General features: G+C 39.4%; 1 protein-coding gene and 4 non-coding genes across 5 annotated transcripts; 4 read left to right on the forward strand and 1 right to left on the reverse strand.

The window, feature by feature from the left end:
* The first annotated feature begins 3,008 nt into the window (after positions 1-3,008).
* LOC144008019 (U2 spliceosomal RNA) lies at positions 3,009-3,199 on the forward strand. Its single transcript, XR_013280531.1, has one exon. It is a non-coding gene; the product is annotated as a U2 spliceosomal RNA (small nuclear RNA).
* Positions 3,200-4,261: 1,062 nt separating this feature from the next.
* Positions 4,262-4,452, reverse strand: LOC144008014 (U2 spliceosomal RNA). Its single transcript, XR_013280529.1, has one exon. It is a non-coding gene; the product is annotated as a U2 spliceosomal RNA (small nuclear RNA).
* Positions 4,453-7,316: 2,864 nt separating this feature from the next.
* On the forward strand, positions 7,317-7,481 carry LOC144007964 (U1 spliceosomal RNA). Its single transcript, XR_013280487.1, has one exon. It is a non-coding gene; the product is annotated as a U1 spliceosomal RNA (small nuclear RNA).
* A 765-nt stretch (positions 7,482-8,246) lies between these two features.
* LOC144008007 (U2 spliceosomal RNA) lies at positions 8,247-8,437 on the forward strand. Its single transcript, XR_013280524.1, has one exon. It is a non-coding gene; the product is annotated as a U2 spliceosomal RNA (small nuclear RNA).
* Positions 8,438-9,448: 1,011 nt separating this feature from the next.
* On the forward strand, positions 9,449-10,526 carry mrps14 (mitochondrial ribosomal protein S14). Its single transcript, XM_077514594.1, has 3 exons — positions 9,449-9,606; positions 9,905-10,069; positions 10,190-10,526. Exons 1-3 carry the CDS (start codon positions 9,538-9,540, stop codon positions 10,370-10,372), a joined length of 417 nt encoding a protein of 138 aa, XP_077370720.1. The 5' UTR covers positions 9,449-9,537; the 3' UTR covers positions 10,373-10,526.
* The last annotated feature ends 607 nt before the right edge of the window (positions 10,527-11,133 follow it).

Below are 11,133 nucleotides of genomic sequence, written 5' to 3' on the forward strand. Positions count from 1 at the left end.
TCCCCGTGCCTGCCTACAGTCATTGCACACTATTTCTCCTCTAAGCATTTCATTTTCATTCAAATATGAATGGTTTGACTATGATTTATTTCCAAATGCTGCAATGTGCTTATTTCCTCGCCCGTGCCGTCACATTCATCCGTCGTGGAGAACAAAGAGCCAGTTGAAGGCTTGAAAAGTGCAGCTCCAAATGTTCAGCCGACAAGATCTCGAGGCGGGCAAAAAGCTATTTATTTTACCTGGTGACAGAAATACGGGAAACGTCTCCCGTTCACATTTTCCTTCTCAGCGGGATCTGGAGTGCATCTCACAAAGGCTCCATAGAAACAGAAATAAATCATTTGTTCAACGGGTTCTTTCTTCTTTATATTTCTCACCTGGATGTATTCGGCCTTGGTCAGATTGCATTTAGGGAAGCACCATTTCTCCAGTATATGAATAAATGCTGATGTTACAACTTAAGTCACCATTCTATTTGATCCACATGTTCATCCACTGGTCATGTTGCACATAATGAGGAAAAAAAAAAACACTGGGTCACTACTTTGTTGTTACAAGTTGAAATGCACCCATGGAAGTTGTCATGTCCCTTCTGGAGTGATGAACCCAACAAGGTCAACTTTTTGTTTTTTGCCTTTTTACAACATATTTTATTGAATATAAAAACCAAAACAAATCATCATTTGACTTGATGACTTGAACAGATTAATATAATTTCCAATTCATCCATTCCACTCCCCCATAAAACATCAACAAAAACATTTTGTAATGTTTTTCAGTATGAACTGGATAGACTACGATTAATTCATTGTGTGGCTCCTTCTGGTGTGTGCGTTCTGGCCACCAGGGGGCAGTATAATACAAACAGATATACAGTACACCAAGGAAATGGCCACAGCTGCACAGTAAGCTTGTTTTTTTTCATAGAGGATGAATAAAATATGCCTTTGAGTCGTGTTCTGTTGTGTTCATTTTCATTATTTGTGTTCAAATAGACATTTCTTAAAGGGTTGTAGTTGTAACCGCAGCACCAACGCTATTCATTAGCCCATCGAGGGGATTTTCATTGTGTTAGCATTAAGCTATTTAAGCTATCAGTTCCTATAAGGGAAAGTTATGTATTCGGTTTAAATATTAATATTAATTATCTTTGTCTTATTTATTTGTTTTATTTTTTGGGTGTGTTTTGAGAAGTTCAAGTTTCTTTTTTTTTTTTGGTTTGTTATTTAATAAGTGTTTAAAGAGGAAGCCACCAACTGCTGTTTGTCATGTGTTAATATTTATTTTTCCACCATAGAACACCAGTATAATTATGGAAAGCTCAATAGGACCTTAAGTTGTTTAAAATTTTTCAGTCAACTAATAAAAGATATGTGTTTGGTACAGTTAGTCACTCCCTTTTCTTTTTCTTCTTTTTCAATTAAAATGGTCTACAGCTGAGGTGGGCAAAGTATGGCGGAGTCACAAAATCTACAAAAAAACCCGTTCGTTTTCAAAACCTAGCGTTTATTTAATTCAGTGAAATTTCAGGAGACTTTCACGCTCCCTCCCCAGCAGGTGCTCATATTCATACCTCGACGTCCAGATTGCAAATGAGTGGCGCTTGCACTGGCAAACTGAAGTTAACCATATCCTCCGCCGTAGAGCCATTGATTGCATTTTCACGGGTGGCAGCACTCCATCACCCTCACCAAGCAGCAATTACACTTTAGAGCTCTGAAGTTTACCCAAGATGTTTTTGGGGAGCCAAGCCAATGTTGATTTTGGTAGGTGTATACTGCCACCCTATGGACGTGACAAGTAGTTTAGTTAAAATAATGAGTGACACGTTGTAGGCCTTATTTGATGGATTCGATTTTGGCATTACATTGACAGTGTCCATTTTAATATTTGAGATTACAATTTTAATAAAATGAATCTTTCATTTTATTCCAATGTGTAGCCACATGTTTATTCTCTATACAAGTACAGCGTGGTATTAGCCTTTGTTTTTTAATTTTTTATTTTTTGTATATTTCTTCCCACTCAGGTAAAGAACCATAAAATATTCTGCAGCCTTATATACAAGACAGTTACACCACTGACCTGGATATATGACTTGATAGCCGATAGCCCATCCACGCCAATGCAAGCCGTTGAAGTCACAGGGCGGCCATCTTGTTACTGCCATCTCGCGAGAAGACAACTGTAAACTACACGGTATTCGTACAGATGAGATATATACAGCTTGTAGAGACCGGAGGCGGGGTGAGGGATTTGTACCGGGTGCTCACTATATTTTAACAAGTTTAAAAAAAAATATATATAACAAGTTAAAAAAAAAAAAAAAAAATGGACAGGTATGTACTGCTGCTTTGATTAATCATGTAATTTATACATGTAATTAAGGCAAGTTGTAAAATGTCTGAAGTCCTCTTGTTTTATGTTTAATTCATTTAACACACCATAAATCATGCTGTTTCTTACTTAGTACTGTTTCAAATGTTCTCCAATTTTGATACTGTACATGTATAGTATCGTATGCCGAGAAACATTTCTTCGGCCTCGCGACCTCAAAATTCTTGGCTTATCGGCTATCCAGTCATATATATAGATCAGTGGGCAGGTCACGTGATTGTCTTTTCGAGAAAATGTTGATCAAACAGCTCTTCTACTGTCGGCCACAGCATTAAACCAACAACCGATTGCAAATTGATATTTTTTTCATAGTTAATAAAAAATAATAATAATTCCCTCAGGCATCAAGTACAACATCAAGAGGTAAGTTTATCGCAGCATTCTATTGGTCCCACGTGAACCACGTGACACAAAACATACAACACACGAAGATCTGAAAGCATTCGATTGATGTGCAGGTTGAAAAAAAACAGTTTACGGAACTTCATTATTATCTGAGTATAGTTGTTTGGCGTGTTGGCATGTGACCATTATGATGAGTCGATGTGTGCAACCGTAACTTAAGGTTGTAGTCTCTGGAATTAACACCTGGCCCCTTTCAGTGTGTTGGTATCGCTTCTCGGCCTTTTGGCTAAGATCAAGTGTAGTATCTGTTCTTATCAGTTTAATATCTGATACGTCCCCTATCCGGGGACCATATATTAAATTGATTTTTGGAACATGGAGATGGAATAGGGGCTTGCTCCGTCCACTCCACGCATCGACCTGGTATTGCAGTATCTCCAGGAATGGTGCACCCACTGACCAGGTGAAAGTAAAAACATTTGTTCAACAGAAATTACCCACACCACTAAGTATCTCCGTCAATTTAGTGTCTGTATGTATGTTGTGCATGCGGCGCCCACTTCTATGTCCTTCCTGGGTGGAATTTGCATGTTCTCTCCGTGCCCGCGTGGGTCTTCTCCGGGTACTCCGGTCTCCTCCCACATTCTAAAGACATGCATGGCAGGTTAATTGGGCGTTCCAAATTGTCCCTAGGTGTGCTTGTGAGTGTGCATGGTTGTTCGTCCAGGGTGTTACCCCGCCTACTGCCCACAGCCAGCTGAGATAGGCTCCAGCACTCCCGTGACCCTTGTGTGGAATACGTGGTCAAGAAAGTTATGTTTATTGTTTTGATGTAGTCGGATAATTTGTCTGTTTTATTGTTGTGCTGACCCCTGCGAATTCCCCAAATGTGGGAATCTCGACTGCATAATTTGTGGTGGTGGGGGACTGCGTTCGCGCTATCCCCTGATAAACTTGTTTAAAAGAAAAAATACTAAAGCTAATGGCGGTAGTTTTTGTGCTGGACTTCTGGCACTTTATTACCGTTTATTGGGTCGAGGTGGTTAACATTAGTGATGTGCTTCTCGGGTCGAATCCCTGAAGCGTGTGCCGAGTAATGCAGATGAGTGGTTCATGAACGGCGTGTCAATGCGTGTGTTGATGACGTAGGTGGTGACGTTTGAAGCCCCACGAAGCAGGTGTACCACGTGACTGATTCAGGAAATGATTCGCTAGGTTTGAGTGTAGTTCGAAGTAAAAGCGGCAAAGAAACGCTATGGATTCCCCTTCACTTTTTGTGTTTTCGGGTCCCTTATTGCGCTACTTTTTTTGCTTTTGGCATTCGATTTGACGATTTTTGCGATGGAACCAACAAGAAAGAGATTTTCCCTTGTTTAGGAGCACTTTGAGCAGATCTCACCTCAGAAGGTAATGCACTGCAATTACGGTACTGTTTTTAACAGATTCCAATAATAAAATAATATAAAATGTGCCAACACATAAAATTCACATTTTGTTGTGTTTTTACTTTGACCTTGTCAGGGGGTGCACCGTTCCTGGAGATACTGCAATACCAGGTCGATGCGTGGAATGGACGGAGCAAGCCCCGATTCCATCTCCATGTTCCAAAAATCAATTTAATATATGGTCCCCGAATAGGGGACGTATCAGATATTAAACTGATAAGAACAGATACTACACTTGATCTTAGCCAAAAGGCCGAGAAGCGATACCAACACAGTGAAAGGGGCCAGGTGTTAATTCCAGAGACTACAACTTTAAGTTACGGTTGCTCATATCGACTAATTATGTCACGTGCCAGAAACGTCAAACAACAACTATACACCGTTTTGAATGATAATGCGTCAACTGCGTTGTTTTTAACATGCGCATCGAACCTTTTGGAACATTGTGATTTCTGAAGGTGTTAAGTCAAAAATTTTCTTGCATGTTAACTAGTGATGGCAAAATGAAGGCCCGTAAAGCAGTGAAGCCCTGCAGTGAAATGCTTCACACACACGTCGGGGCTTCCAGATGATTCATTTCCTCGACTACGCCATCATGTGGAGAAAAATTTATAACATGCTTGGTGCATGCAATAAAATGGTGGGGTGTAAATCATGCTCTAAATACAAAAGAATATATATTTGAAGGGTGTTTTAACATGAATTGTTCTGTGTTACTTTGTCTATGTTTGTGCTTATGCAACAAGTGAAAATGTGAAATAAGGAGGTAAAATAAAGTGCTTATTCATTCTTATTTAAAAACTATTTTTTCCGAAGTTTTTGGACTCAGGCGGTTTCTTTTTTTTGCAGAGAATTTCACCTGCTTTGGAAAAAAACTCTTTCACATGGTACTGATGAAGCAGGGGTGCATCGATATGAGATAGCAAGTTTGTATAGAATTGGACGCGTATATTTCTGTGATTCCCAGTACTGAAGGGGACTTTCAACTGTGAACTGATCTGAGTATTTGTCAGTTTTGCTTTATTAAACAAAATAACTTGTAAGTAGGGCTGGGTTTGAAATATCGATATATCTCTATCATATCGATACACCTTTTCATATCCCAATATCGATACATAAATCCATGTATCAATATATCGACCCCCCCCATTTTTGTCAATTTATTTACACAGCCTGTACTGTGGTTGTAATTTATTTAAATTATTATTTATTGTTTTTTATCAGGCCATGTTAAATGAAACAGATTAATGCAACTGCAATGGATTCAATTCCTAATGTAAATATTCATATTCTTAATAATGCATTAAATTAGAGCAAGAAGTTTCTACTCTTTGCAGCATTGGTACTTTTGACTGTCTAAAATATGTGCTGCATGAATTCCTCAACTGAATCGAAAATCCTTGTGAATCATGAATTGAATCGGGCCCTTGTGAATCGAATTAAATCGATTCTGGAAATCTGAATAGATACCCAGCCCTACTTGTAAGTGTCAATATTGAAGTTTTAAAAATGTTCACAAAAATAAGTGATAAATAATAAGTCTTTCTAAAACTAACAATGACACCAAATACTCAAATAAATAAAGCTAAATGAATTAAAATAAAATTCAATGCCACTATTAACAAATAAACATCTAGAAATAAACAAAGTGCAAGCAAGTTAGTAGAGGCCCTACAGAGGCACATGTCTCCATTTCTGGGCTGCAAAATCGGCTATCAGGTCATCATATGACAGATTTTGTGCAATTTCCGCATTTATGTTAGGGTATGAAATGCTCCTTGAACATATTGAAGCATTGATCCTGTATTCAGAAATACAAGACAATATTCAGGGATTCTACAATGAAATATGGTTTTGAACCAACCATGGTACAAACATTTTCTAAATTGATTAGGATTATGGTATTGTGCAGGCCTATATTTAAAACACAGGTACATGAAAATTTTAATAATCTACCTTTTTAGAGAAGGACTGATAGGGCACTATGTAAAAATTCTGGACATAATGTTAAAACTATGAATATGAAATGAGGAAATCTACTTAGCCTTAAGATGATTATTATTATTATTTTCAAATGACACTTTCACCAGTACATGCCGCTCTTGGCCGTTCCATATGAAACAATATTGTCTCGTCACATTCCATTTAACATACCGTATAATGAACGTGCTGGTCACAACCATTCCACTGCGGCGGTTTGGAGTGTTTTTTTTTCTCTTTTCTGCTAACTGTGGTCATGTAAACGTAGCTGCTACAAAATAAACAAATTGTCATTGTCATACCTGCAAGTGACACGCGAGCATCATCTCATTGTTTTTTCTTTTCCTGCTTGATGCCTTTTTGATGACATGTCCAGATATCCAAGAATAAACTTCTGCCAAATTTGCGATTGACGCATAAAGTGCACCACACCCCCCTCCCCCTTTCCCTAGTAGTTTGCTTCGTTGGAGCAAAAGTGCACCGCGCCCCCCTCCCCCTTTCCCTAATCGGAACAAACTACTCGGGGAGGGGGGGTGGGGGTGGGGGGTAAACCAACACCAATCTGTGTCACTTCCTCACGTAGTTATGCAGCCAATCAAGCACCTGTATTGTGAATACAGACACAAATGCGCAAGTTGGTTGCATAGTCACGTGACGATAACACACTGATTCCCTGCTTATCTTGCGCCCCGAAAGTCTGTCTGTAAAGGTTTGTAGAAGAACTGGTGACAAAAGAGTCAGGTACAGTGATACCTCGGCTAACGAACTTAATTGGTTCCCAGAGAGTGTGTGTAAGCCGAAAAGTTCTTCTTCCGAACATTTATTTCCCATAAGAAACCATTAACCATTAGTGAATGATCTTTTAACTCCTACGTTAGCGTGAATTCAAGCATAAAGTTCCCTCCAAAAACCCGCTTCATCGCTCAGCCAGGAAAATCACATCATGCATTGTAGAGTAATTATTAAACAATATAACATGGGACTTTCTGCTGTTAGCTGGGCAAATTGTTACGACCAGCAGACAGTGATGAGGACTTACTTTATTCTTCAGAAACGTCCTTGTATGGTTCACAATTTCACGTGTTAGGAAACCGTCACTTCACATAGTGTGCGCGTGAATGACGATCGCGCTGGCGTCGTATCCAACTCATACTTACCTGGCAGGGGGAGATATCATGATCAAGAAGGTGGTTCCCCCAGGGTGAGGCTCAGCCATTGCACTCCGGTTGTGCTGACCCCTGCGAATTCCCCAAATGTGGGAATCTCGACTGCATAATTTGTGGTAGTGGGGGACTGCGTTCGCGCTATCCCCTGATTAACTTGTTTAAAAAAAAATACAAAAGTGCGGTTGTTTTTGTGCTGGACTTCGGACACTTGCAATGAGAGTGTTGATGGTATTAAAGTTTGATGTCGTGATGGTGATAAATTGCAATGGAGTTGTGGTTTCCTATAACAAACAAATAAATGTAAACAATTACAATGAGGTCCATTGAGGCATCGCACTAAACAATATCAATTGTTTCAAGTAATAACAAAATATATCAATGGCACAAAGAATTTTACAATCTTATATGTACACTTAAATAAGGCAGAACACTATTGCTTGTGGTGCAGTGTGTTTACACGAAATATCCACAAGGGCGCGCCAAAGACCACATAAGAGACTACAAACTACAGCGTGGATAATGGCGGCCACGGTCAAATGTAAATAAAGGCAGAATTCGGGCGTTCTACATGGGTTAGCTCGACTTAGAATTGACAAATGGTACAGAGAACTATGAAGAACTAGTTATTATACTTACAGCGTCAATTACGCACAACAAGCGAGTTAACATGGAAGTCTGATACGGTCGTCTAACTCTGTCTGCTCCTTCCGCGTACTGAACACTGGGATCAGAATGCGCATGTCAATTGGTGCGGGAAGAATGTAACCGAGAAGTCTCTTAAAGGCGCAGCGCGTTACGGTGGATAATTGTTTGACATTTCGGACACGTGACATTATAATTAGTCGATATGAGCAACCGTAACTTAAAGTTGTAGTCTCTGGAATTAACACCTGGCCCCTTTCACTGTGTTGGTATCGCTTCTCGGCCTTTTGGCTAAGATCAAGTGTAGTATCTGTTCTTATCAGTTTAATATCTGATACGTTCCCTATCCGGGGACCATATATTAAATTGATTTTTGGAACATGGAGATGGAATAGGGGCTTGCTCCGTCCACTCCACGCATCGACCTGGTATTGCAGTACTTCCAGGAACGGTGCACCCCCTGACAAGGTCAAAGTAAGACAATATTTATGGATTATTTATTACAATAAGGTCTTTATTCTAACTTCTTAGTATTAAGTACAACAATAAATCCCGTTCCCCATCACTTTATCTGCAATAATTGGTATCCCCATTACGTCATTTTTTCATAAGCGTAATAAATTCCTCGGGGGACGGGTTTTGATAAAACATGGCTTCAACACGGCAGCACTTTTTTTCCGCATGTAACATGTGCGAAAAAATAAAAAAAATTATAATAAGACGGCTAAAGGCCAAGTTCAAATTACCGGTTTGTAATGTTTTTCTGTAATTTTTCATAAAGCGTCATCTGCCCATCACTAGGTGGCAGTATCATTTTAGATGCACATTCAGCACAGTTTTTTTTTTAAACATCCAACCACTGACCTGTATATATGACTGGATTGCCGATAACCCATACACGCCAGTGCAAGCCGTTGAAGTCACAGGGCGGCCATCTTGTTACTCCCACCTCGCGAGCAGATGAGACATATACAGCTCGTAGGCAGTTGGTATAAGGCCGGAGGCGGGTTTGTGCCGGGGTGGTCACTATTTTTGAACAAGTAAAAAAAAAATCAAGTGGAATGTATGCGCTGCTTTGAAGACCACCTTTTGTTTTATCGCTCAGTTCCTTAGACCCCAATATTACATTGGCAGAGGCATCTTTTGTTGAATTACAGTTATCATTCTTAAATAAAAAAAACAAAACATACAAGTTTCCTTCGGTTCTAAACATCGTTAAGCATATAATTTATACATGTATTTAAGGCAAGTTGTAAAATGTCTGAAGTCCAATTGTTTATGTTTAACAAATTTAAAACACCATTAATCATGCTGCTTCAACGAAGCACTGTCTCAAATGTTCTCCAATTTCGATACTGTAACTGTATAGGATCATATGCCGAGAAACGTTTCTTGGGAGGAGCAATATGGCGGCCTCGCGGCCTCAAAAGTCTTGACCAATCTGCGATTCGGTTACACTTACATTAAAATGTTGTTCATTCGCCCTCCTGGTCGATAGTTGGCGCTATTGATCTTCAACCGTCTCGACTCTGCTTCAGTAGCAGCAAGCGATTTAACTCAACATGGCGGCGGCGGTTGTTGCACGACTGGGCATCGGTGTCCTTTATAACAGTTTGTGCGCTCCCAAGCAGGTATTGTACAAAAAAAGTAACCATTTGATTTTGACGTTTGAACGTTATGCTGTACTGTGGTATGTTTCCAGCGTGATCTGATACGGAGGAGTTAAACGAATGACAAATTCAGGCGTTCTAACGCTATTTTCAAGAATGACGTCATAATGCTACAAGAAAACAAAACGTGAATATTTTGGATTAAAATGTTTTAAGGGTATTTATCCTATTGTATGCAATTAGGAAATATTGATTTGAATCTGTTTTACGCTCCATTTGTTTGTTGTTGTTGATATTAGCAGCTTAACAATGTGTGCAGGCACTGAGGGTCTGCCGGAGTGCTGTGGAGCAAGCAAGGGCCTACTATGTTAACTGGAAGATGTTGAGAGATGTCAAGAGAAGACAGATGGCCTTTGACTACGCTGACGAGCGGCTGCGGATCAACTCGCTGAGGAAGAACACCATCTTGCCAAAAGAACTCCAGGTACGCAATGCAGCAGTATTTAATAAAAAAATAAATAAAAATAGAACGCTACAGTCGTAACTAGTTGTAATTTTTTTTGTTTAAAGTTTATACTTCAAATATTTTTTAAACATATTCCAGGAGTTGGCAGATAAAGAAATTGCAGCGTTGCCACGAGACTCGTGTCCTGTGCGGATACGCAACAGGTGCGTGATGACCTCCCGGCCGCGGGGGTTGAAGCGCAGGTGGCGACTCAGCCGGATCGTCTTCCGGCACCTGGCCGACCACAACCAATTGTCCGGCGTCCTGAGAGCGAGGTGGTGACCCGCTGGCGACAGACGGTGGCTTTGAGTGGCAGTGGATGCGCAGCTCCTTTTGGCATCTTATAGTTATGGGAACATGACTGCATATTTAAAGTTTGAATGGAGAAACTGACATTCTCGCTATAATTTTGTTAATAAATGCAAATGTACATTCAGGTTTCTATATTGTTTATTTCAAGAAATGTTTAAATAATGTGTGATTGCCATTTTGTCTATATCAAATATATACTGTATATAGCCTACAACTTCTGAACATTATTTGGGGTTAATAAGAGATATTTCAAATGGTTTAACATGAGCATGAATGTGATTGGTTAATTGCGACCCAAGTCACATCCCCAGTTAAGGTGCACTGGGCACACTTGTGTAACCGCATTAGCTCATTTTTACTTGATCTAAAAATATATGTTGCTGTTGTTGTTGTTTTTTAAATTGAGTTATATAAGTTGTAGGTCACATTTATGATAAGTTTTGAAATGTTTCACCTTGGGCTTAAATTTTATATTCCCCCCCAAAAAAAAAACGAAAAAAAAACTGCCATTTCCACAGGTAATGTGTTGACTCGTCTATGGTACAGTAGGAAATGTAATTACAGTTTTAACAGAATGATGAATTATAATTCGTTTGATATGTGCAGTGTGTGACATCGGTTTTAATACAACTTGTAGTCTGAGACTTGAGTGCACAATACATTGAAACGTGAGATAAATTAAAAAGACGCTAAAATAATTTAATGTAAATGTGCTAATATAGTCACATTAT

The sequence above is a fragment of the Festucalex cinctus genome, chromosome 1 (genome assembly GCF_051991245.1).
Source record: "Festucalex cinctus isolate MCC-2025b chromosome 1, RoL_Fcin_1.0, whole genome shotgun sequence".
Lineage (NCBI taxonomy): Eukaryota > Metazoa > Chordata > Actinopteri > Syngnathiformes > Syngnathidae > Festucalex > Festucalex cinctus.